At 38.2% G+C, this 27,932-nt stretch overlaps 1 protein-coding gene and 1 non-coding gene across 4 annotated transcripts in view; one reads left to right on the forward strand and one right to left on the reverse strand.

The window, feature by feature from the left end:
* Nucleotides 1-2,164: 2,164 nt before the first annotated feature.
* Iqch (IQ motif containing H) overlaps nucleotides 2,165-27,932 on the reverse strand; it is a 198,180-nt gene continuing 172,412 nt past the window's right edge. For 2 of the 3 annotated variants that reach the window (XM_048424152.3, XM_048424148.3), the window contains 3 exons: nucleotides 11,763-11,824; nucleotides 8,763-8,871; nucleotides 2,165-2,679 (listed from right to left, as the gene is read on the reverse strand). In XM_048424152.3, the coding sequence (XP_048280109.3) occupies nucleotides 2,545-2,679; nucleotides 8,763-8,871; nucleotides 11,763-11,824 (306 nt within the window). In that variant the 3' untranslated portion in view covers nucleotides 2,165-2,544. Of the gene's footprint in view, nucleotides 2,680-8,762; nucleotides 8,872-11,762; nucleotides 11,825-27,932 lie in introns of those variants that run through there. The other variant, XM_085689214.2, reaches the window with a different exon arrangement.
* Nucleotides 27,751-27,891, forward strand: LOC146894565 (U4 spliceosomal RNA). The gene has a single exon (XR_015001967.1). It is a non-coding gene; the product is annotated as a U4 spliceosomal RNA (small nuclear RNA).

Raw genomic sequence — 27,932 nt, forward strand, 5'->3', positions numbered from 1 at the left:
AGAATATATCTTGTTCATATATACTCCAAATGTTCTTGTTCCAGCCCTCCCCAGGACTGCCTTAGCAAGTTGATTTTATTATCAGGAGATGTGTAAATTAACTTGTTTTCCTATATTTTAGGTCATACACTAGAACGTATTATAGAAGAACACAAATGTGTTGTATGACATGGAGCAGGTGAAATTAAACTTTCTACTTTATGCAAAATGTTAAAATCATGGTCAAAAGGAGCAAATCTCAAATTTATTTTCATTTAATCTAAAGCATGGGGTGAAGTACTCTTATTAAATCTTGATTTTTTTTTCAGTATGTAAGATGAGGATGGCAGTAATAACGACCTGTTTGGGTTCGCTGGGAATTTCAGAGCTTCTGGTCCAGCAGGTACCTCGCCCTACTAAATGTCCAGGAAGTGGCGAGTGTAAGTGGCTAGGGGGCAGGAGGCATGTCAGTGGACAGCATGGTTGTATGACCTATTGGTTTCTTGGAGTTAACATGAAACGAGCAGTTATATTAAAGACGCGCACCAGTAATGCTCTATCAAGTACTTTCCCACTGCAGCTCATCATTAGATAGTAAGTCTCATCTCCTACAGAATTAGCTCTACTGTTCAAAATGACACATCATTTTCCAAATTTCCTTTTACTAATAGAGGTCAGTAAAAAATTCAACAATTCATTTTATTTGACTATTTGGGATGCTTAAGACATTGTACACACATAAATATGTTTTCAAAATGAATTTAGTTTGCTAGCTACACATTATCTGTGTAACATATATGTGCTGAAAGATAATGGACTATCCATCCCTCTTTGGAAATTTTCTGTAATTAAAAGATTTCACTAATTTAATCTGGTCCTCTGGCTTCTTCCACTTAATTACTTGATGTGATTATTTTAGTCTATGGATATTTTGCCTTTCATAGGTATTTTGAAAGCTGAAGCTGTAGGTATTTGGGCAGAGAACAGTCTTTCTGTTGCTTTATTATGGTTCTGAATCTGGAGAGAAGGCCTGAATTTGGAATCAAGTGTTTTGTGTTACAAAATAATGATGTATGCAAAGGAGGCAAGTGGCATTGTTTGAAAAACCAATCATGTTGCTTAAAAAAAAAAAAAAAAAAAAAAAAAAAGGTATGGGCGAGTGAGCTCCTTTGCTGTTGCCAGCAGCTCCAGGCTCAGGAGTGCTAATCACAGTCCACACTCGGAACTTCCCTACGGCTTTAATGGTTTTGTGAGGAGGGCTTTGACCATGTGAATGATCCACTGCTGTGCTGAACAAAACGGAGACAGTTTTCTTTTAAAGTCCAGAGCAGATGAGAGCCATAAGGAGACAGAGGGTTTCATTTACTCTCAGGACTTGATTGTGCCAGTGAACTAATGAGTCTCCTGGACCTTATGTTGCTCTGGCTTCGATATAAGAGCGACTCTAATGGGCATGTAGCACTTCCTATCCGTCAAGTGTCTGGACAATAGGCCCCTCGTATGGATTAGAGAGATCTGGCAAGAAAAAGAGGTCATCACTGTACCTAGCACAGACAAGAAACCTGGCTAATTAATGTATTTCCTATGATGACTAAACAAAGGCAGACAAATGGAGAAATGTTAATTTTATTGCAGAAACTCTTAGCCTGTGGCTGAAGCACATTTTTAAAATGATTGTAATTCCACAGGTAAAAAATACCTCTCCTCTCAAGTATATGCTTTTATAGATTTAAAGATTGTTCTTTAAAACTGTATGTGATTTTGGTATTGCACCTTGCCTATTTTACCCTTCAGTAAAGCTGGAAGATGTAGAAATGTTTTTAGACAATTATGAAGCAAATGCTGAGTGTTCATGGCAGCACTGCGTAACTTCAACCATTTGCCCTGAAAAAGGTACACTTGAATTCAGCTTGTAAAAATCCTAATGTTGTGTCATGCAGAAAGCTTGCAAGAGGAATTTTCGTTCAAGCTAGGGGCTCTAGTTACACCATTTTAAACCAAGAGCAGATACTGCCACCTAGACACATTCCGATGTCGTGGTTAACTTCATGTCGGTTTTTCTTACTCTGAAATCGAGAACAAGTAAGTGCTTGGTACAATGTAAACAGTACCTGATAAAGAATCATTTAAAAACCGATTTAATTTTTGGGGGGAGCGGGGGAGAAAACATTTATGTCTTGACAAGTAGTGATAGCTAGGATTTATTCATTGTTTTAAATACAGAAATTAAGTGCTCTTGAAAGAAGAAAATAAGAGTGTCACAGTACTGAAATCATGGAGAAGTAGATGTAGGAGTGAGGTAAAGGCTTCCTTCTACTTTTCTTCTTTTCTGAGGTCACTGTTTGGTTACTTTGGGAGGAGGAAGGGTTTACTTAGCACTCACAAGTGGAAACACCAGTAGGTTTGTTTAATGAATAAAATGACACCACATAGTAATATTTTAAAGACTATTACATTACAATCTTTTCTGACTTCCCTCTTGGCAAATAAAAGATCCTAACTTCTCCACCTTTATACCAGTATCAAAGGAAATACTGTTCTTTCTTTCTCTAGACAGGCATCCAGTCATGGTGAATATGGGTGTATCTCAACAGGCTCATACAGGTTATCTTCCTTGTCTTTGGACAGTTTTTCTTCTTCAAATCTCATTTTATTTTCTTCTGTTACTCCTAAAATGGTTTCAATATCATCAATGGTAGTCTGTGAATAACAGCAAAAAAATTTATTACTTTAAAGATTTCTTATAATATCCACTCCTCAAGTATTTATCCCTTTTTGGAGTTCAGTGTGGTTTAGATCAATTCTGCTCAAAATGTATTCCACTCACTGGTATCCATCCACACATTACTGATTATTAGACTTGATTGTGTGAATTTAAAAAAATGAGCTAGAAGCCAGGCGGTGGTGGCACATGCCTTTAATCCTAGCACTTGGGAAGCAGAGGCAGGTGGATCTCTATGAGTTAGAGGCTATCTTGGTCTGCAGAGTGAGTTCCAGAACATCCAGGGCAACACAGAAAAACCCTGTCTTGAAAAACAAAACAAAAGAAACAAAGAAGAGATAGAACTCAAAATTTTATATCCTAGAATTTTTATATCCATTAAGTCTAACAGTGAAAAATTAGGTTTTATTTTGCACATCTTCAGTTTTCTTTTTATTTCATTCTTCTAGTCAACTTGGTATACCAGATAAAAAAAACATTAGCCCATGATAGATCAGAAAAAATTAAAAAATAACAGTCTAAGACACTTGGTGCGGGAGAATTATCTGTATTCTGTCAATCATATTTTAATAAAACGCTGATTGGCCAGGCAGGCAGTATAGGCGGGAAAGTCAGACAGGAAGTAGGGGTGGAGCAAAGAGACTGGGAGTATTCTGGAAGCAGAAGCGCTCTCTCAGTCATTCCTGTACAGACCACCGAAGAGGCAGCATGTAACTTGCCCAGCAGAGAAAGGTACGGAGCCATTATGGCTAACATAGATGAGAATAATGAGATAATATAAGTTATAAGAGTTAACAAGAAGCCTGACCTAATGAGCCAATCAGTTTATAACCTTATGGAGTCTTGTGTGTGATTTTCTTTGTTGCTTGCCGGCTGTTGGGGTACTGGGAGGGACAGAAACCCCAACAAGCCAGCCCTCATGTTACATATGGCGCCCAGACGTGGATAACTGAATCCACAGAAAGCCTGAGAAAGCTTGGAAAAGAATAGAGTAAAGCATGGCTTCTTGGTGGCAGCAATTTCTCAGGTCTACTTTGCTTGCTAGAGGCAAGCAAGCGCTCTCATCTGAGAGAGGCTTCCTGACTCAGCTTTAGCTGCAAAACCTTGCAGCTCTTTAAAGAGGTCCTGCCACAAAACACTTAAATGTTGTTGATGACAAACTGAACGCATTCTTTTCAGTTTTCAGCTGTAGCAGGAGAAAAGCTATGCTGTTTTAAAATGCCGGCTATCTGGGCTGTCCTGCCAGAGCAAACTCTGACTCTTTCAGGCAGGCAGTCCGACTGAGTGTGGTCTGTGAGCAGAATGCTGCAGCTTGCTTGCTGGCAAGGACCTTGAAACGCCATAGAGTTGTGGCAGTGAACACAGCTCTGGCTGGTACCTCAGCCTTGAGGCTGAAAAGCTAAGGAATGAGCTGGATCTAGCCGTCAAAGCCACGGCTCTCCATATTTCTTAGTAAATTAATGGCTCATGTGGTCAGAAAAAGAAAAATATACAGTAAAGAGAGATTCAAAGAGGAAGAAAACCTCTAAATGGTTTACAGTGTGTATATGCAGGCTAAAAGTTAAAGTTCTTAAAGTTAAAAGGAAAGAAAGAGAGTAGTTGGGTGTGGTGGTACACACCTTTAATCCCAATGCCTGGGAGGCAGAGGCATATTGACCTCTGTGACTTCAAGGGGTAGAGGTAGATTGACCTCTGTGACCTCAAGGTGTAGTAGTACACGCCTTTAATCCCAATGCCTGGGAGGCAGAGACAGACAGATCTCTGTGAGTTCAAGGTGTGGTAGCATACACCTTTAATCCCAGCACTGGGGAGGCAGAGACAGGAGGATCTCTGTGAGTTCAAAGACAGCCTGGTCTACAGTGTTATTCCAGGACAAAGATATACAAAGATCCTGTCTCAAAAAGTAAAAGTAAAAATAAAAGAAATAGAGGTTAAAATAAAACCTCATAAAGATGGAAAATGCACAGAGAATCTTCATACTGTATGCTATTATGCTCTCTTTAAATTGTTTGATTGCTGAGGAAGGAGCAACAACTGCTAAAAGACTTTTGTTTATAAATGCTGCTGAACTAACCCAAGATAGGAATTTTGAAAATACCTTGGCTTCAAAACTGAAGTCAAAAGGTATATTACTTTGGAGAAGAGATTTTGCTTTTGTTTCCACAGAAAACGAGAGACTCTGGATTTATTCAGAGTTAAGAATAATCACCTTTGACCAAGGGAGGCCACCTGAAAAATCTCCGATAGGAACAGATGGCCCAGATGACAGAGGTCTACATCCAGAACTGATCCAAGACTGCTGCCTGAGATGATCGAGACTCACAGGATACTCCAGTCATGACTTGATTATAACTCTAAATTTTCTTTAGGCCTCCTTAAGACTATCAGCGCCCCCAACCAGCAGGAAGTAGCCTGAACTACTACGCCTACATTCCCAACAAATGGATTATGGGTATTTTCCTTTGTTTAAAAAAAAAAAGAGGGAAATGGTGCGGGAGAATTATCTGTATTCTGTCAATCATATTTTAATAAAACGCTGATTGGCCAGGCAGGCAGTATAGGCGGGAAAGCCAGACAGGAAGTAGGGGTGGAGCAAAGAGACTGGGAGTATTCTGGAAGCAGAAGCTCTCTCTCAGTCATTCCTGTACAGACCACCGAAGAGGCAGCATGTAACTTGCCCAGCAGAGAAAGGTACGGAGCCATTATGGCTAACATAGATGAGAATAATGGGATAATATAAGTTATAAGAGTTAACAAGAAGCCTGACCTAATGAGCCAATCAGTTTATAACCTTATGGAGTCTTGTGTGTGATTTTCTTTGTTGCTTGCCGGCTGTTGGGGTACTGGGAGGGACAGAAACCCCAACAAGCCAGCCCTCATGTTACAGACACTTTTAAAGATGGGCTAGTAGGCTGAAAGATTATTTTCATTGTTTTCTGGGAACAAAACTGACACCTCCCTGTTTTCCTTTATGTATATTAAGGAATTGTTTACATATTTTATGAGACATTTCTCTATAGTATAGAATTCAGTAAGCAAATACGTGTAATTTCATAGCGTCTTTATTATCCCATATTGGAACCTTGTACCCATTAGCACTTATTCTTCCTTTCTTCCCTTTTCCCCAACTCCCGACAACCACTGACCTATCTCCTGTCTATGGACTGCTTTTGCTCACTTCATACAGGACTTACCTTTTTGTGACTGGTTTCTTTCACTTAGTACAATGTCTTCAACATTCATCCATGTTGTGGTATATGTACTGTCAACATATCACTCCTTTTATGGCTGAACAATATTCCACAGTATTCCATTATATGAATATTATTTATAAACTATAATGGAATTTACTATTTTCTCACTGACATACATTTGGGTTACTTATATTTTTAGTTATTATGAATCATGTTTCAGTGAACCTTAATGTACAAATATATATTTTTGATAATTTGGTGTTTATATCTAAGACTAGAATTATTGAATCATATGTTAATTTTATATTTAATTTATTAAGGAATTACCAAACTCTTTTACAATAATATGTGAAGGTTCCAGTTCTCATTTTCCCCAAATCTTTGCAGATGTTTGTTATCTCTTTTCTTTTTGATTATAGCCATTTTAACTGGGTATGGTCTTGGTTTGCTTTTCATTAATGACTTACGATGTTTAACATTTATTCATACATTGGCCATTTGTATTTCTACTTTGAAGACATATCTATTCAAATTCTTTGCTTGCATTAACTGGATTATTTGCATTTCTATTATTGTGTTATAAGAGTATTTTTATAAACCCTGGGTACTATAGGCTTCTCAAATATATACTTTGCAAATATTTTAACATTTTCATGTTTTATTTGATAAAATCCGAATAATTTGTTTTTACTTTGATCACTTTTGCTTTAGGCATCACAGCTAATAAATTATGGCTAATTCAAAGTCATGAAGTCTTATACCTGTGTTTCCTCCTATGCATTTGATAGTTTTAACTCTTATATTTTGGCTGTTGATCCATCTTAAGTACTGTTTGGAAAGGGTACCTTGGAGAAGTCCAACCTTATTTTTTTTATACTTATTTATTTATTATGTATACAATATTCTGTCTGTGTGTATGTCTGCAGGCCAGAAGAGGGCGCCAGACCTCATTGCAGATGGTTGTGAGCCACCATGTGGTTGCTGGGAATTGAACTCAGGACCTTTGGAAGAGCAGGCAATGCTCTTAACCACTGAGCTATCTCTCCAGCCCCGAAGTCCAACCTTATTATGTGTAGATTTTTTTTGTTTCAACACTTTATATTAAAAAGATTATTTTTATTTTTTCTTCACTGAATTGTTTTACTACCTTTTTAGAAATTAATTGGTCATACAGTATGAGTTTATTTTTGTTATTCCCATTTCCTCCTATTATACATTCTTATATATGTAGTCTACTTAGCTCACAGCTTTGGAGGCTGGCAGTCCAAGATTGGGTATTACTATCAATACAGCCTCTGACCCCTTAGCTACATCACCTCATAGCAGATGGCACTATACTCAACAGGAAGAAATCTCATGGTGAGTCAGGAAGCCCAGAAAGTGAGAAGAGGTCAGTCTTGTTCTCTTACAAGAACTAAATAGTATTCTATGAGAATTATTTCAGTCTCTTCCAAATGAGATTTAGCCAATGAATTCCCCACTAGCTTCATCTCTTAAAGTTCCACCACCTCTCATATCATATCACTGGGAAACTGGAGATCAAGCTTTCAGCACAAGAACCTCACTCAAACTGTATCCAAACCATTGCAGATCCCTTGGGAACTGCAAATAGTGATGCAGCGGTGAGCCTTTTGTGGAGAGACACATTCTTGGGCCTCACTACCCCAAACCAAAGATTCTGATTTTGTTAATTTGGGTAGAGCCCAGGAATCTGTTCTTAGAAAGAACCAAGAATCTAGCATGGACTCTAGTAATGAAACACAAATTACTTTTCAACAATTACTAGCTCTAAAGTTCAAGTTGACTTTGACTATTACTTGGTTTCTTAAAAAAAAAAAAAAGACACTAGTGATCAGCAACTAGAAGGGGTGGGGCTGTTCTTGGACTATACGATTGCAGCACAAAACGCTGAGAAGCTCCAGTTTAGTCTAACTTGTTAATTTCACATAAAGTAAAATTATTGTTATTTTATTTGTTTATTTTTAAAATCTTCTCAGTCATGATGTGCGAAAACCAATGGTCAGTCTCCTAGGTCTTAAATCACTTTGAAGAGTGAAACATTGTTATTAAAGGGGTTAAACCCTAGCTTGAGTTTTAAAAAAGAGATTAATCTTTTATATGAAGCTTGAGTTTTCTCTTTAATAGAAAATGACTTTTCTATTTGAATCCTTAGAGTTATGTGATCTTAGTAGTACTCAAGTACTGCTAAGGCCTAGGCTGGGAGTCAGATTAGAAACTTGCTTATCAGGACCACACCATCAGCTCTTTTCAGGAGTTGTCTCCTGCATTCTAGAACTTGGAGACTTTGGATCTTTAGAGGCCATATGGAGGTTTAAAAACGTTAGTGGTGAAGGTCCACCTTACTTTGGAGAAATGGAGTGGGTGGATGGCCCACATAGATGCTTGAATTTTTCTTCTGCTTCTCTTTAGCAAACACTGTTCTTCTTGGGTCTGAGTACTTACCTGGCTCTACAAACTAGGCTTCCCAGAAATCACTCTAGCCAGACATGCATTATGTGAAGTACAGATAGGTACATCATAAATTAGTTACAGTCTTGATTTTGGTTCCATTGTGACGTTTCAGCTTCACCTCCAACATCAGAGCTCTGTTGTCTTATGAGCCTAACTCTCAAAATGGCAGAGAGTTAAAGCAAGTCTACTATATTTCAAAGAAAAAGTTTCAAACTATTAAATTTAACTAACGGGTTCAATGGGATCCTTACAAAATTGACCCTGCTCATTGTAAAATGTGTACTGCTTACAAGAAGAAAAAAAAGATGGTTTAGCACTTGTTTACAATACAGCATGAGGTATTTACAGCCCTTGTATAGAAATTAACCAGGATCGTTAGTTAATTAACACCTCACCTTAAAATTGGTCTCGCCTTGCATATTAGGTGCTGATATTTCTTGATGGATGATGAAGAGATTGCGAGCAAAGGTCATGAGGACCCCCTGGAGATCCACACCGATTGTTCTGTTAATGATATCCAAACAAATGAGTTTACCAGCGATTCTCCTCACATGCTTACAAACAATCGCCCTCTCATCTGTAGCTGCTGATGGAATTTAATGAGTATTTTCAATCTCACAAGGTGGCAATCTTCAGGGAGATATGAAAGATGAGACTCCATTTTAACTTGTCAACAGAAAGGATTTGTGTAATAAATATTTTTTATTAATCAACTTAGCAGAATATAGCAATAGGCTCAGTCATTTCTAGTAAAAGGCTCCTACTAAACTAGGCCAGCAGTGCTGATTTTGAAAAGCATCATTGCTGAGTGTCACGGTGTCTAACAGTTTTCTTATCTGTAGAGACATTTGCATCTCTGGTTTCCAGAGGCTTGTCTGAGTTTCATTTTCAATTTTATGTGAACAAGTATTTTCTGCTACTTAAGAGTAGTAACTCGTGTTCAAAGGCGCGTCTCCATTCACGAACAGCTACTGTTACTCTCTACCATTTATACTGTGTCCAGAGAACATGTCAAATGAGTAGATTATTGTTTAACATGAAAAAAATCCAGAAAACTCTCTATTTTTGTTAAAACCTTATCAAAGGGAAAAGCAAAAAAAAGTTAGGTGTTTGGGTTGGTGTTATTATTATTTTAGATAAGGTCACATTATGTAGTTCTGGATGAACTAGAACTCACAGAGATCCGCCTGCCATGTACTGGACTAGAGGCATGTGCCAAGATGTCTGACATGAGTGGATTAACTTTGAATAAGTATCACTTCTTAAGGGAGATAACACTAAAGAGAAGGGAGATGCCCCTTAAGTCAGCCGCAAGAATGAAGACAAAACTGATGACTTTTACAAAGCTTCCTGGTTCCTAAAAATGGAGTTCAGTTTTTGTTCGTTTGTTTTTTGTTTGGTGCTTTTTTTTTTTTTTTTTTTTTTGTCTTGCCACTGGCTAACTTTGTGGAAGCTACTTAACTCTGAGTCTTCATTTCCTTTTTCTACAATGAATGACTTGGACTAAATCAGTGATTCTGAGCTTTTTGAGTTACATTCCCCAAATCCAAGGACAAACCCACCCCTTCAATGGACAACCATTAGTATCTCTGATTAAGAAAATGAATAAGCTGCTGGTGATGCTGCACACCTTTAATCCTAGCCCTTGGGAGGCTCTAGCATTCTCTAGTTCATGATTTTAGTAAGGAATGAGGAAATGAAGGGCATACAGCATAGTAGGAAAGGCAGTAGAACCTAAGTTCATTTCAGTGGTGCCCTTTCTGTAGAATGTGTGAGTAGCAATGACTTCCTAGGAAGTATGCTGATAGGAAGCACTTCACTTCTGCTGCTAAAGTGGAACTACCCACCTGGATGCAGGTGACGGTGTAGGGACAGGTGGGTAGTTCCACTTGGCTACCAGTCTGATTATTTTTTTTTCCCTGTGGGCCTCAGTATCAAATCTACCTTGCTGATAGGTCAGCTTGATGATTGGGAGCTTGTTCATGAAAGTCCCATATAGCTCTAAAATTCTGTCGTGGTTTTCCTCTTGCCTGGAACTTGTAGGCCTAGGGACCCACCTGCATAAATCTTCCTATGTCCCATATGCCAGGAACTTTGCCTATGCCCTATTAATACTTCCCTATGACACTCTGTCAGTTTGGGGACACAGATCCTGCTCCTGTCACTGGGCCCCGTTACTTGCTGACAAGCTTTCTTCATGCCAGCCCCCTACTGATACACATTTCCCGAAGTGTAATTTTTTAAAGATCCTATGGTCAGGTTCCCCCTTCATGACTTTCAGGTTGTCTGTCTATTCTTTGCAGTTGAAGTTTTGCTGATGGTGCAAGTTTGTTGCTGCAGATAACCTGCTCCTATTCACCTGAGTCCTAGATCTGGATTTGGCTCCCCCACCTCATTCCATGTGCATGAGGGTTTATCTAGTTGCAGCCCTATGACAGCTTGTCCTTAGTAGTTCATCTTTTATGCCAAGTGGTGGACAGTAGGAGTCCACATATCTGTATTCTGATTTCTAGTTCTTGTAATGAGCACATGCATTCACTTGAGTTCCTGAGCTTAAAAATGTACTTGGAGCTGCATCTTTCACCTCTAATTAGAATCCTACTCTGGATAATACTTAATTTTCTTATTAGATTGCCAACACTAAATCCAGTTGGCTACTTTGTTCTCCTAGTCCCAGTTGCTTTTGTTGCCTTTTGCTTTGGCCTTGCTACTGCCCTAACATCACAGTGGCACATCTGTAGAGTGTAGACATCAAGACTAGGAGCTCAGAACAAGGAGGGAGCTGAGGGATAGGATATCACTGGGAAGCGGAAGGGAACTCCTTTTTTACTCCCTGTTAATCTTTTGATGTAAATACCTGGAAGATGAAATGAACACATGTTTGTGTACGTGTTACAGATAGAGGTCTCATTTCTGGCATCACAGCAGTAGGTTAAACTGTAGCCGCATTCTAGCTCCAAAGAGGAAGAAACAACACATCCATGGATACAAAAGCATCAATGGGGGTGAATCAGAACTCTGCTCAGCATACACATTCCCTGAGAAGACTGCATCTGAACCAAACTGGCGCTAGCCCTACTTTGGAAGAACATCTGCCCAGGTCACCAGAGAACTTTTCTAAGCATCCCAGAGTGACATCTAGCTCTTCACAATTGGGTCATCTGAACTGGCTCCCTATCATTAATATTTGAACCTTGTATGTGTATGGGTTTATGTTAAGCATAGACTCCTACCTGATAATTGGGATATATTTAGGAGCCTGACACTTTGTGAAGTGCTGGAGGATTGAAATAAAACATGATAAATCAGCATGCTGATTAAAACTCAAGAGAAGTACCAATCTTGTTGGTGTTATAGACATTTTTTAGCTTATTACATATCATAGACATACTTACAACATGCCCAACTTGTATCTCTTCAGAGGTTCATATAATATAAAAACAGTTCCTTGTCTGTCCTATAAGGTTTCAGTGAGAAGAAAACAAACAGCAGATTTATATAGGAAGCAAAGACAACACCATGGGCAATAAGACTGACCAGAATTGAAGTCTAGAGCTACCTTCAAGTACCATTTAAGGGGCTTGTCTCCAGAACACGGAGGCAGCATGCTCTAGGGTGGTGCTTTTATTTTAATATATTCTTTACAACAAATTGATCAGAATCATCTATTGCACCTGTTAAAATGATCTACATGGGCATCATCCAAACTTAGAAGGGCTTTGCCTTTTAAATTCCTTCTTGGGTGATTATTATATAAAAAATTAGAACCACTGTTATAAGAGCAATCCATAAAAAAAGAAAAAGAGGTGTGTGCTCAAAAAAGAATTTGAGGGTGAGGGAGATAGCTCAAGTGGTTAAGATCCTTACAAGCATGACAATCAGAGCTTGGTACCAAGACATCGCATATTATAAAAGCTGGTTGAAGGGGCACACATGGCCTTAGTCCTGGGAGATGGAAACAAGGCATCCCTGGGACTCGCTGGCCAGCCAGCCTAGCCTAAACTGATGAGTTCTAGTTTAGTGAGACACTGGGGAATGACAGGTAAGGTTGTCCCTCTGACCTCCACATGCATATACCCACAGATGTACATGTACCTGTATGTACATACTTGAACATGTGCACACATATATACAAACAAAAGAATTTGAATTTCAGTGGGAAATCACATGTAGTATAGCATATCGTAATACCTTATGGCATAGATTTCATAAGACATTTTATAGCTCTGTAAGTGATGGCTCTAAATACTATCTTTGCGGATTTGAAGAATGGTCCCCTTAGTTTATATGTTTGAATGCTTGGTTCCAAGCTGGCAGGCCTGTTTTGGGAAGAATTAAGAGGTGTGCCCTTGTTGGAGGAGTATGTTACTGGGGATGGGATTTGAGGTTTTAAAAGCCCACATCAGGCCAATATACACACCCGCCCTCCATCTCTTCCTCCCTCAATCCCTCCTTCTCTCTCTCCCTTCACTGCTCTCCCCCTCCCCCACCCCAACCTCCTGCTGTGGATCAGATATAAGCTTTCAGCTACTGCTTCTAACACCATGCCTGCTCGCTGCCATGTTCCCCACCACAGTGGTCATGAACTTACCCTCAAATTGTAAGCAAGCCACCAATTAAATGTTTTCTTTTGTAAGTGTAGCCTTGGACATGGGTTCTCTTCGTAACAATAGAACAGTAACTAAGACAGAAGTTGGTACCAGAGAGTGATGTATTGCCGTAACAGACCTTATCATGTGGGTTGTTGGAAGAATGTGGACTTTGGGACTTAGGAAAATGGTTGAATGCTATAAATAGGGATTTACAGCTTTCTTAATAAGAAAGCAGTGGTGAGAGCAATGTAAAACTTCCAGCTTAAGAAGTTTCAGGAGAGAAAAATATTAGCACCTGGGCTGGAGACCATTCTTGTAATGTTTTGGTAAAGAACATCACTTTTTTTTTCTGCCCTTGTCAAAAAAAAAAAATGTTGGAGGCTAAACTGAAGAGATTTGGACTAATATCACTGGTAGAGGAAATTTCAAGACATTCTAATATTGACTGTGTCATGTGGTTATTAGTGATTACTCCTATGCAGATCTACAAAGAAAAAGAGCAAACAGGGTGAAAAGAAATACAAACTGTGCCATTGAGGAGAAAAAGAACACTAGGAAATTTATTGTTAGAACCCTGGTTTGTGCTGGAAGAGATAAGAAGAAATGGAATAAAGGGAGTGGTACCCTCAGGGTAAGACCTCACCTAGCTAGGCTTCCAATTTAAGAAAAAGAAATGCCTAAGGAATCTTCTCCTAAGCAAAAGAAAGTTTATATAACAAAGGGAAGCATCAACAGATCAACTCTTATGCCAGTGCAATTCAAGGAAGGGGCCAAGTTTTATCCCAAACAAGCAGGTAACTTGGCAGCATCAGTCTCGTGGTTTGGTTCTGGTTTTAGAGTCAGGAAGGATATAGGAGTAGAGGGGGTGTAAAATCCTCCAAGGCAAAGGAAAGCCACCGAGGCAAAGTGTTGTGGCAGAGGAGTCTCTGGGTGGAGGCCCAAGAGGTCATCCCATGAAACTGTGAAAGTGAAGCTAGGCTTGGGTTGGAAACTCCAAGATATTGAAGATGCCAGAGCCATGGGGTGTCTGTTGAGGAGAATTGAAAACTAGGAGTAGAATAAGAGAAATGTGTTTTCAACAAAGCTGGAAGGAGTGGGAGATCCAAAGAGCCATTTAGTCCCTTTGACGTTCAACATAGAACTACAAGATTTGGAATTTGTCCTTCTGGTTTTCAGTCTTGCTTTGTTCCAGTATTTCCTCCTTATGCCCCCTTTCTTTTCTTTTGGAATGATAATATATATTTTGTGCCACTGTATGTTTTAAGTAAATAATTTGCCTTTTGATTTTATAAGGGGATAATTTGATTTTATAAGAGAGTGCCTTGAGTCTCAGAAAGGACTTTAAACTTTTAAATAGTCTTAAGACTTTGGGGGCTCTGGAAGTTGGCCTGAATGGATTTTGTATTATGATAGAGCTGTAAGCTTATGGGGTCCAGAGACAGGAAAGTGATGGTTTGAATGAAATTGCCTTCTATAAGCTGACAAGTTTGAACACTTGGTTTCAGTTGCTAGAACTGTTTTGGGAGGGATTAGGAGTGTGGTTTTTTGGAGGTATGTCACAGGGGTGGGCTTTAAGATTTCAAAAGCCCACACCAGGCCCGGTCTCTCTGCCTTTCTGTCTCTGGTTTGTGGATCAGATATAAGCTCTCAGCTACTGGTTCTACCACCATGTCTTCTTGTCCACTGCCACCATGATAGTCATGGACTCATCCTCTGAAACTGTAAGCAAACCCACAATTAAATACTTTCTTCTATAAGTTGCCTTGGTTATGACATTTCTTCACAGAGATAGAACAGTAACTAAGACAAATTTAGTTTAAATTAAAGTTTAGTTTTTAAAGACTTCAACATTCAAAAGTTTAGTGTAGAACTTGAGGTATAGATGGCTCAGTGGCTAAGAGTGCATACTGCTCTTGCAGAAAACCTTGGTTCTGTTACTAGCATTTACTTCAGTCAGCTCTTAACTGTCTATAACCCCAGTTCCAGGGGATCTAAAGGCCATCCTCTGGTCTATGAGGGCACCTGCACTGGGAATATACTCCCCCCCCACCTGCAACACACACCGAGAACATACCCATATATAGACACAAACATACATACACAAAATTACTGCACTCACAGGAACATGTCCAAATATACACAAACACACATGCACATAATTAGAAGAAAACCTAAGGACCCATCTTAGCTCTTGACTACCAGCCCTTTCAGTCTTCTTTTCTAGCACATCCTCATTCCTTTCTGTCATCCACTGGCCTGTCACGGAAACACTCTCTACCAAGGATTACACAGTGTAGCCACCTTATTTTTCTTGGATCAAGAGATGACAACAATAACCAATGAATAGAACATCCACCCAACAAAACCAGATATAGGCATCAAGAAATGCCTTAAACATCCTAACTTCAGATGCAAAAACACAAACATGAACAGCCAAGACAATATGCCTCCTCCCAAAGTCTTTAACCCCATCACAGTAGACCCAAGAAATGCAATATTGCTGAAGAACAAGACAAGGACTTCAAGATAGCAATTATAAATATATTCGAGGACCTCAAAGAGAATGTGAATAAATCCCTTAATGAAGTCTGTGAAAACATAAACAGTTAACTGAAATAAAACAGAGAAATAGAATCATTAAAGAAAACCCAAACTGAAATAAAACTAGAAATGAAAATTGTAGAATGTCAAACAAAAGGCTCAGAGGTAAGCCTTGCAACAGATTACAAGACATAGAAGAAAGAATCCAAGGTATTGAAGGCAAGGTAAAAGAAATGGATATAGCTCTGTCAAAAAAAATTTAAACTTAAAAAATAATCCAGGCACAAAACATCCAGGAAATCTGAGACACTATGAAATAATAAAAATCTATGAATAATAAGGAGAGAGGAAGGAGAAGAAATCCAGTTCAAAGGTATCGAAAATATTTTTAACAGTATCATAGAAAATTTCCCTAGTCTAGAGAAGGAGTTACCTATTAAGGTAAAAGAAGTATACAGAACACTAGATGACAGGACTAGAAAAGAGATTCTCCACAATACATAATTATCAAAACACTAAATGTAACTTTAAGGAAAAAAGATCAAGGTAACATATAAAGGCAGGCCCATTAGATAGCATCTTACTTCTTCATGGAGATTCTGACAACCAGAATGCTTGTACAGACATTCTACAAGCTAGAAGAAACCACAGATGTCAGCCCATACTACTATTCCCTGAAAAAAATGTCAATCACAATTGATGGAGAAAGAAAAGTATTCCACGATAAAACTAAATTTTAGCAGTTTTTAATCTAGCAATACAGCTCTACAGAAGGAAGTTGAAGGAAACCTTCAGTTTGAAGAGGTTAACTACACCCAAAGAGGACACAAGGAATAAATATAACCCCAAGACAGTAATCCAAAAGAAAGGGGAAAAACAAAATAACAGGAATGAATAAAAACTGTTCACTGAGAACTCTCACTATCAATGGTGTCAATTCCCCCAATAAAATGACACAGAGTGACATATTAGATTAGAAAAAAGGATCTTTCTGCTCTATTCAGAAAATATACCTCATCATCAAGGATAGACATTACCTCAGGATAAAAAGATGGAAAAAGGCATTCCAAGCAAATAGGCCCAAGAAGCAAGCAACGGTAGCCATTTTAATATCTGACAAAATAGGCTTCAAACAAAAACTAATCAGAAAATATTGAAAATGATACTACATACTCATCAATAGTACATACTCATCAAAGGAAAAATCTACCAATAGGATATTGTAATCCCAAACATTTATGTACCAAACACAAGGGCATCCAAGTTCATAAAACAAACACTACTACAGCTAAAACCACATATTGACCCTCACACAGTGATAGTGGATGACTTCAGTGACTCACTCTCACCAATAGACATGTCATTTAGGCAAAAACTAAACAAATGCTAGAGCTCAATAACATCATAAGTCAAATAGGTCTAGCAAACATATTCAGATATTTCTGCCTAATCACAAAAGAATATACCTTTTTCTTAGCTGCTCTTGGAACTTTCTCCAAAATTGACCACATCCTTGCACACAAAGTAAATCTCCATAGATGTAAGAAAATTGAAATAATCCCACCCCATCTGATCACTACGGATGAGAGCTGGATAGAACAACAACAGAAACAAAGAAAAAAACCTACGGAAACTGAACTTATCACTGGGTGAAAAATTAGTCAAGACAAAGATCAACAGGGAAATTAGAAACTTTTTAGAATTAAATGAAAATGAAAACACAACATACCCAAACCTATATGACACAATGAATGTAGTTCTATGAATTCATAGCACTAAATTCCTACATCAAAAATTGGGAGATCTCATATTAGTAACTTAGTGACACACCTGAAAGATAGAGAACAGCAAGAAGAAATAACACCCCAAAAGAACAGATATCAATAAATAATCAAAATCAGGGCTGAAATCAATGAAATAGAAACAAACAGAAAAGCAATATAAAGAATCAGTGAAGCAAATAGTTGGTTCTTTGAGAAAATCAACAAGATTGACAGACCTTTACCGAAATTAACTAAAACACAGAAGATACAAATTAATAAACTAGAGATGAAAGGGGGACATTACTACAGACACTGAGTAAATTCTGAGAATCATGAAAATATACTTTAAAAATCTATATTCACCAAACTTCAAAACTTAATCAGTGACTGTTGTGAGATAGATAATCTACCAAGATTAAATCAAGATCAAATAAGCAAGGGTTGAAGGGGAGGGGAGAGGCAGAGAGAGGAGCAGAGAAAAATGTAGAGCTCAATAAAATCAATTAAAAAAAATCAAATAAGCAATTTAAACATCTCCATTCCCCCAATGAACTAGAAAACAGCAACTAAAGTTTCACAAACAAAAAGCCAAGGCCAGATAGATTTAGTGCAGAATTCTACCAAACCTTCAAAGAATTGATATCAATAGCCCTCAAATTATTTTACAAAATAGAAGGTACTTTTCCTAATTCTTCTTCTTCTTCTTCTTCTTCTTCTTCTTCTTCTTCTTCTTCTTCTTCTTCTTCTTCTTCTTCTTCTTCTTCTTCTTCTTCTTCTTTTTCTTCCTTCTCCTCCTCCTCCTCCTCCTTCGTCTTCTTTTAAAGACAGGGTTTCTCTGTGTAGGCCTGACTGTATGGAACTCACTCTGTAGACCAGACTAGCCTTGAATTCAAAGATCCACTTGCCTCTGACTCCAGAATGCTAGGACTAAAGGCATCTGAAACCAACCCTGGCTCTCCTAATTCTGCTTATGAGCCCACTCTGATACCAAAATTACCCTGATACCAAAACCATACAAAGATCCAACAATAAAATTATAGACCAATGTCTCCTACAAATATAGATGCAAAAATTCTGAATAAAATACTTTCAAACCAAATCTAAGAACACATTGAAAAAAAACCCAAACAAACTGCCCACCATGATCAAATTGGCTTTATTCCAGAGATACAAGAATGGTTCAACATGCATAAATTAATAAACATGATTCACTACATAAACAGACTGAAAGATGAAAGCCACATGATTATCTCATTAGATTCAGAAAAGGCCTTTGACAAAATTCAACATCTCTTCATTATAAAAGTCCTGAAAAGACCTGGGATACAAGGCAATTTACAGTAAGCCCACAGCCAACATCAACTTAAGCAGAGAGAAACTTGATGAATTTCCAATAAAATCAGAGCAAGACAAGGAAGGATGTTCACTTTCTCCATACCTATTCAATATAGTGCTTGGAGGGTTAGCTAGAATAATAAGACAAGTGAAGAAGTTCAAGTTCCTATACAAATAGGGAAAAAAGTCAAACTATATTTGTAGATGATATAATTTTTATACATAAAGACTCTAAAATCTTCACCAGGAAACTTCTACATCTGATAAACACTTTCAGCAAAGTATCAGGGCATAAAATAAACACACAAAATCAATAGCCTTCCGATATATAAATGATAGACTGAGAAAGAAACCAGCAAAACTATCTTTCACAAAAGTCTAAAAAGAAAAACAAAATAAAACAAAACAAAAACTTGGGATAACTCTAACCTAGCAAGTGAAAAGTCTTGTGTAATAAAATCTTTAAGACATTAAAGAAAGAAATTGAAAAAGACACCAGGGAATGGAATATCTTCCATGCTTGTGGCTATGTACAATTAATATAGTGGAAATAAATATCCTACTAAAAACAATATAAATATTCAACATATAAAAATTCCAACACAGTTCTTCACAGAAATTGAAAAAACATTTCATATTCATATGAAAATTCAAAAAAAACCCACAATAGCTAAAAACAATCCTGAATAATAAAAGAATAGCTGGAGGTATTGCCATCACAGATATCATTTGTTCATGCTGTGGAACATTTGTTTAATGATGCAAAGATGTGTTGCATTCTTTTATGTTGCATTTGTTTAGCTCTGTGCAGCTGTGTTACTTTGCCTGTCTAAAAAACACCTGATGGGCTAATAAAGAGGTGAATGGCCAATAGCAAGGCAAGAGAAAGGATAGGCAGGGCTAGCAGATAGAGAGTATAAATAGAAGGAGAAAAAGAGAGAAAAGAAGGGAAGTTAAGGAGTGAGAAAAGAAGGGAAATTAAGGAGTGAGAAAAGAAGGGGCCAGCCACCCTGCTACATAGCCAGCCACAGAGTAAGAATGAAAGTAAGATTACAGAAGTAAGAAAAAGTAAAAGCCCAGAGGAAAAAAGTAGATAGGATAACTTAAGTTGAGACAAGTTGGCTAGAAACAAGCTAAGCTAAGGCCCCAGGCATTTATAAGTAATAATAAGCTTCCTTGTGTGTGATTTATTTGGGAGCTGAGTGTCAGGCCCCCAAAGAGTAAAGAGCAAGAAGAGTGAGAAACAACCAACAGCACACCCCTCCTGAAGTAACGCTGCATGCCATACTGTAGGAGAGGTAATCATCAGTATCTCCCAGTTACAATCCCTGTGTACTATAGCAGTGACCTACCCACAAGATACACTGATGCAGCAATGGCACAGATGTCAAGGGTGTACACCAACCATTACTTTTTCATTCCATTCCATGAAATGGAACCTCTATCTGATTCTACTAAAGTGACCAAGAACCTGAGTCTAGATGGGTCACAGGCCTAGGGGACAACCTACCACTATTATTTCACTAAAGGAACACAGCAATAAAATGACTCCTGATGACATAGTGCCATATCTACAGAACTGTGCCTCACTGAGCCATTATCAGAGAAGCTTCGTCTTGTAATAAGTGGGAACTAAACATAAAAAGACCTACAAATGGGCAATGTATGGAGTGAGAAACTCAATCCTAAATATGTCTTTATCAAAGCCCTCTCCTCAAGGCTAAGGGAACTATGTGGAAGAGGAGGGATAAAGATTACTAGCCAGAGGTGATGGATGACACCATGCACATATGAACTCAGAGACAGTGGCAGCAAGCACAAGGCCTATACAGACCCATGTCAGACAGGGTCCCAGCAATGGAAAACAGGAGGCGACATGGACTCCTATCTCTAACCAAGAAGGTATCTACAGCTGATAGCAGCTGATAAAGAAAAAAAAATCAGTTTTCTTCAAAGGAATGAGATTGGTATGCTAACCACATCTTGGGTGGAGCAGGCCCCAGTCATAGGAGCAACACAAAATGAACCCAATGGTAATTTTACAGACTTTTTGTCTTATTTTGCTTTGTTTAGGCATTTTTTGGTCTTATCAGTCTTTTGCTTACCTATTTTGCTTTTCGTTTTTGTAGGGGTTTGGTGGCTTTTTAAAGGTGTATTTACTGCTTTTTTATTTTGTTTTTGTCTTATTTTAAAGGGAGAGAGAAAACGAACATAAGGTTGGGTAGGATCTGGGAGGAATTAGGAAGGAAAAAATCATGATCAAAATATATTGTATGAAAAATTGTTCTTACAAAAAGCTAAATAAATTTCAAAAATATTTAGTGCAAACATGTAAATATCTCAATAGTTTTATGCTATGCTGAGATAAAATATTTTTAATATATTGGATTATCAGAGTATATATTAAAATTAATCTTGTCTGCTTTTTCACATTTAAAAACTGTTCTGAGACAAATGTGAATGGTCGCTGTGGCTCACATTATATTTTTGCACGACAGTTCTTTTCTAGGACTCTGTTATTAACATGATTATAGCAAATCACTTCAGATAATTTTCCCTTCCAAGTTTTAGTTCTCTCTTTGTTCAAATAAGTCCATGTTGCCTGGAATGCAATTCTTAATCAGAAAACGTTCATATTCTTGCCATTCCAAGGCTTTGTGGGACATTTACTCATTTTTAACCTCCTTTTCTGTGAATTAAATCCATATTCTCCCATAGTCTGAAAGTATGATTTAACCATTGTGTGTCTTCCATAGGTCCTATTGAGAAGCCATCAGTTCTACCAGAACAATGACCAGACAGATGATGGACTGTTTTGTTTTTATCTACTTTTAAGATTTTATCTTTCTTTTAATCTCAAAACTCTATGAAGTCTCAAGGTGTGGTTGTCTTTAAATATACCTTGCTGTTATTTGCAGTACTTGTGGAATGTGTGATTTGATACAGTTCCCCACTCTTGGAAGTTCTGTCAGTATTTAAGTTTCCTCATCTCTAAGCCTATGAGCAGTACTTCCGATGTTTTACTTTGTTTCATTTTCCACAGATCGCCAACCTCTTTCTGTGTGGTCATTATTTTCTTTCTCTGTAATTTTGAATATTTCCTTCCGATCTGTTTTCTAGTTCAATAAATTATTTATTTATTTATTTATTGTTTGTTTGTTTTTTGAGTCAGGATTTCTCTGTAGCTTTGGAGCCTGTACTGGAACGAGTTCTTATAGACCAGGTTAGCCTCAGACTCATAGAGATCCATCCGACTCTGCCTCCTGAGTGCTGGAATTAAAGGTGTATGCTGCCACCACCTGACTCAATAGTCATTTTTACTATGTTGTTTTTCCTATTATGTTACTGTATAAAATTGCTAGGGTCAAGTTTTTTTGTGAGAGCTTTTAGTTCTCTAATTTTCACTTGTCTTCTTCTTTTTTTTCTTTTTTCCTTCGAGACAGTGTTTCTCTGTAGCTTTGGAGCCTGTCCTGACTCTTGTAGACCAGGCTGGCCTTGGAACTTGCAGAGATCCTCTTGCCTCTGCCTCCTGAGTGCTGGTATTAAAGGAGTGCGCCACCACCACCCAGCAGTACCCCTGAGTGCCAAAGCTTAGTTCTTCATTTTATTATTTTTGTTGCTTGTTCTACTCTATTCTCTATTGTTCTGTTCTTCTGCCCCATGTTTCCCTTCTTCTGTGTCTTTTGTCCCTTAAAAGCATATATACCCCAGAAAAATCTTTCTAGTGATGTGAAAATTACAATGTGGTTACATTCTATTTTTCAAGTGAATGATTATAATGAAAATGAGTGTGAAAACTTCATGTTTTCCTTATTTCACCATCCCATATATGATTAACTATTTTACATATTATAGGTGAAAAACAAATTATCCCCAAGAACCTACATACATTCATTTGACTTCTAAAAAGCAGATTCGGGGCTTCTGTGAAATTAATTACCTTGTTATTCTAAAAACCTATCCTCTTCCTGGATATTAATCATAGTCATTTTAGAATCTCTGGCTGATAACTTAAATATTGGATCACTTTTGGACACTTTCTTCTATTTGCTTTCAATTCTTTGGTCCTGTCCTTTAGTATGTCTTATATTTTTATTAGAGAGAAAACTACAGAGGCCGTGTGTCAGCAGCTCTCAGTCTGCGGGGTGCGAGCCCTTTGGCAAACCTCTATCTTCAAAAATATTTACATTACGATTCATAACAGTATCAAAATTACTGATTGACTTCAGTGTGGACAATATTCTAGATCCATGGCCTAGTCTTATTTCCTGGAAAGTACCCTCCCAGTGTTACTTCCTGGCCATCAGATTTCTTGTTTTTGTTTTACTTATGCTCGTTTCCTTAGGCTGGTAACTTAAATTAACTTCTTAAATTTGTTTTTATCTTAGTCTTTCTTTGAAAATATGAAAATTTCTTTAAGAATTTGTTCTTGTATAAAATCCTTTTCAGATTAGTTATTGGAAAGCACATAAAAACAAGGTTTTGTTATGCAGACTTGCAAAGCAGTTGATTTTTAAATTCCAGCTTTCTCATTTACAAAATCAAGGCAAAAATGTTTACTTTTAAAGTTAAGGCAGGGATCAAACAAAATATTTGAACATGTCTTACACAGTATACAGTGCTTTAGAATTACATCACACGTGATTATGGATGACTCATGGTATCTCCAGATTAGGTTTGGGCCTCTTGATATGGAAATACGTATGCTCCAAAGGAGAGAATAATTATCTGTTCAGCTTTCACCACACAAACCCTGTGGGTAAAGGGATGAGGTCACTGCTATAATTGCTTCCGATTGGAGGGAAAAAGAATGATACAAATGGAAGACAGTCTGTAGTGGTTCTGAAGTTCCACTGGGCTCCTGTACTGTGTGTGGGAAATATTCTTTAGTAGGGTGCGTCTGGAAATTTAAGGGGACTCTTGTAAATGCTGGGTTTTGTGTGTGTTCCTTGGTTGTGCCTTCTGATTATTCTCTTTTAAGACTTTCTACCACTTATTACCTACTAATAGCTGAGGACCCAAAGGTCGTTTTAAGTCTTAAACAGGTACAGCCTCCTTCAGTGCACATTAATGTTTCTTTTAACTGCTGAAGTCCTCAAAATTTTTGACTTCAGGCTAGGCAGTTGGCTTGGTTTGTAAAGCACTTGCGTCACCCCATTGAGGATCTGAGTTTGGATCTGAGTGCCTATAATTCAAGCACTGGGAAGTGGGAGGTGAAGATAGAGGATCCCTGGAAACTCATAGGCACTTAGTTAGCCTGGTGTTTGTGGCTAAGTTCCAGGCTAATGAGTGACTTTGTTTCAAACAGAAAAGAATGGAAGATGTCTGGGATCTGACACACGAGATTATTCTCTGACTTCCATAAGTGGGCCATGTACACGTGCACTGGCACTCACTGGTGCATACACACACAAACATAAAACACACATGAAACTTTAATTTCAGTCAGCTACAATAACTGCATATGTAGCTATTTCTGCATATAGCTAGGTTTTTCTTTATTTCTTGGTTTCTTGTTTCTGTACCCTTCTCTTCTCTTCATTGTAGGTGTCTCGAGCCTGTCAGGCTTTAGAAGAAGAGTGACAGCCTTTGTCTGGTTTTCTTGAGCTAATCTTTCCATATTAAAACATTTGCTAGATGCTATAATTTTTGCTACATCCTTACTCTGAGATCTATTCAGAGGTTTTAGTAGTTGGTTGTTTTTGTAACTTTAGTTTGATTTTTATTACAAGGCTGAGTTTTACTTTTTTGTGTGTGCAAAAGCCTTTCAGTATTGTGTGTGTGCTTGCCATTGTGGATGTGTGGAGGTTCAAGGGCAACTCTGTGGTGTTGGTTGCCTCCTTCTTTGTTTACATGGGTTCAGGGGATCAAACTCAAGTTATCAGGCCTGTGTAGCAGGCCTGTTGAGCCATCTTGCCAGTTCCTGTCAGTATATTTTACACCTTTTTAAAAAAAATTACAACTCACCTTTTCCAGTTTTTTCAAGTTTCTACTTTCTAGAAACCATTTATTTTCACTTTTGATATAGATTGCCTGATACATTTAGAGGCTCACAGTTTCTGTATTCCTTGACAAAGCAATCGACAATGATCAACATACGAAAAAAAAAAAAGCATTGTATTTTCTAACTGCTTCGCCAGTGCTGTGAACACAGTAGGCCTTCTAAGTTGTTACAGGTACCAGCTTTGCTAGTATTTTATCACTTCACAGTATGATTTTTGAGATGGCCTATTCCCATGAACACTTCCATGTCACCAAGTCAACAAACAAACTTGCAAGTTTTGTTTGGGAACACTTTTGTTTTGATGCTAATTTCTATGCCAATCAGGTAGACTGGTTATGCTTCAGTATTTGAAAAAGACAGTTGCTGGTTGTCTATAACAACAGAAGCTGTAGTTCTTGCTCATGTTCTTAGTCTATGTGAAGGACATGTGTTTTCCATCACTGTTGATACCCTCAGACACCAGACTGGTACAGTGAACTCTTGTAATGAGCTCCCATGTTTTTCCAAGGTAGGAAAGAGGATATGGAAACTCAAATGTTCGGCATAGATAGGACATATCTCACTTCTGTTAATATCTCATTGGCCAAAATGATTTACATGGTCATGCCCAACTTTGGGGGAGCACTGAGAAAGTATAGTTCTGTTATGTACCCAAAGAGGGGAGAACCAGAGTATTTGTAAACAATGCTAATATTTCCCACCATGGTAATATCTAGGCCAGAGAAAATAATTGTTGCTGGTTGTGGGGCCATACTGCCTATGTATGAGTGATGCTAGCCCCCTTCACACTGCTACAGAGAGTAAACATGATGCCTTTCCTCATATGGCTTGCATTACAGCTTCATTTCATTAAGAAACTAGTGGGGGCATTCTGTGGCATTACAGAAATACCAGGAATAAGACTCACCAAGTTATCTTAAAACTCAGCAATGCATCTCTCTAATATTCATGAAGAAAAAATAAGTTTGGGGCAGGAGAGATAGCTCTGAGGTTAAGAGCACTGACTGCTCTTCCAGAGGACCTGAGTTCAATTCCCAGCAATCATGTGGTGGCTCACAACCATCTCTTCTGTCCTTCAGGCATACATGCAGGCAGACCACTGTATACATAATGCTGTGGGACAATGGTCTCTACCCTGTCACTTGTATTTTAAATAAATGCTGGTTGGCCAATAGCCAGGCAGGAAGTATAGGTGGGGCGACCAGGTAGGAAGTAGAGGCAGGGCAATGAGAATTCTGGGAAGAGGAAAGTTTCAGTCTGCAGTCTGTCACCCAGACAGAGAGGAAGCCAGACACAGAACAAGCAAAATGTGACTACCTCGCTAAAAAATGTACCAAGCCACGTGGTTAACACAGACTAGAATAATGGGCTATAAGATGTAAGAAAGAGTTAATAAGAAGCCTAAGCTACTAGGCCAATCAGTTTATAATTAATATAGGCCTCGGTGCATTTCTTTGGGACTTAACGTCCACGGAAACCAGGCAGGACAGAAACTTCAGTCAAATCTTTTTAAAAAATAGAAAGAAAAAAATAAGCTCTTAGGGTAATCTGACACTCCCCACCCTCAATTTTGAGAAAGAAAAAAAATACTGAAATTCTGTGATAATAAAGGAAAGAAAACCAAATTGAATGAGGACATTGGAGGAATCTTCCTTTGGTAGTATCAACAATAATATATTGTTTACGTTGCTTTCTTTTCCTGGAAAAAGCACCCACTTTAAATTCAATCAAAACTAAGAACAGGTAGAAGAGGTTACACTTGGGTTTAGGTAATGGTTTTCTTTTTAGTCTTAGTATAATTACAGAGAATGACACTTTAAGGAAATCCATCTTAAACGCACACCTCGCTTGTGGAAGCTAGCGGAGATAGTAGGGGTTGTTGCAGAGAAGGTGCTGCTTCTCCAGCTGAGTAAGAGGCACCGAGACAGAGCACTCTTTTGAAATGGATCTCAGAACTCTTTTTTAGACTGGCAGTCACATTTTAGTTCAAGTGACGCAGTTCTTAAGAGCAAAAGGCACATATGGGAGAAAGCTGTGTACAGTTATGGATTCAAATATCAGTTCCATAACATTTTTGGGAATATTCACTCATGGGAAAGCGCACTGTGATATAGTAGAAACAACACTTCTGCTCAGCACGGGCATGAAGAGTGAATGAGATGGTGAAGTGAAAGTGCTCAGCTCAGTGGCCAACAGACAGCAAGTGCTCTAAAATGCTGGGCGTCATCTTCCTTCCTGAGAGACGTCCAGAATGACAGGAAGAGCAGGAGGATGAACACCTGCAATCCCAGGAACTGAGCGGTTGAGGCAGGAAGAGAGCCAGGAATTTAAAACCAGTCTAAGCTTCAGGGTAAGATCTTGTATCAGGAAACCAAAAGAAGATGACGATGATAAAGAGGGAGAAAATGGGGAGGAGGAAGAAAAAAAAGGGAAGGGGAAGGAAAAGAGAAGGAGTGGTGGTGCAGAGTTCTCACTGGGGATAGATTTCTAAATCAGGAAATATGAGAGCCCATTTCAGGAAAAGTCAGGCAGTAATACAACTGGGAAATCTGTAAAATGCCAATATGGTCAGATGACTATCACTTCAGCCTGCCTCTGTCCCTGTCTCTCTCTGTCTCTGTGTCTGTCTCTGCACTGTCTGTCTGTCTGTCTGTCTGTCTGTCTGTCTGTCTCTCTCTCTCTCTCTCTCTCTCTCTCACACACACACACACACACAAACATGTACAGATATTGTGTGTGTTATCCCTAATTCATATATGTGTGTGTATGATTTATGTGATGTGTATACACACACACACACACATTTGTTTGCTTTGCTTCTGGTTATTCTTTCTGCTTTCTTCAAATAGGTTCCTCTAATTTCTGGATTTTATCTCTCCTTTGCTTATGATTCTTTCTTTCTTCTTTGTGTTATTCCATTACTCTGTTGCCCCTAATCTGTATTTTTCTTTACCTTTTTATCTCTTCTCCTTTCTAAGTTACTGAACACGAGAAAACCCGCAGGTGAGTCTGTAAACTGTGATGACTGTCTTTGATGCCTCTCTATCCTTTCTTTCTGAAACTTTCCCCAGCAAGGCCCCTGACCTTCACTGATTTGCTTCCTCTGCACCATGTGTTTGCCCCTGCACCAAGACAACCCTCTTATTACAATACTGCTCTTAGTTACAGTATCATAGACAATGAGGTTTATCCTAGGCACAATTATTGCTAATTAAAAACTTTTTCCAACACCTGCTGTGATAACTTGCAATATACTTAGCATTGGGAATTTTTTCAGTCTCTACAGAGACTAAATTGAAAAAACAGAAAGAAAAAGGAGTGCATCCAAGC

This window comes from Myodes glareolus, chromosome 4, assembly GCF_982192425.1.
Source record: "Myodes glareolus chromosome 4, mMyoGla1.1, whole genome shotgun sequence".
NCBI lineage: Eukaryota > Metazoa > Chordata > Mammalia > Rodentia > Cricetidae > Myodes > Myodes glareolus.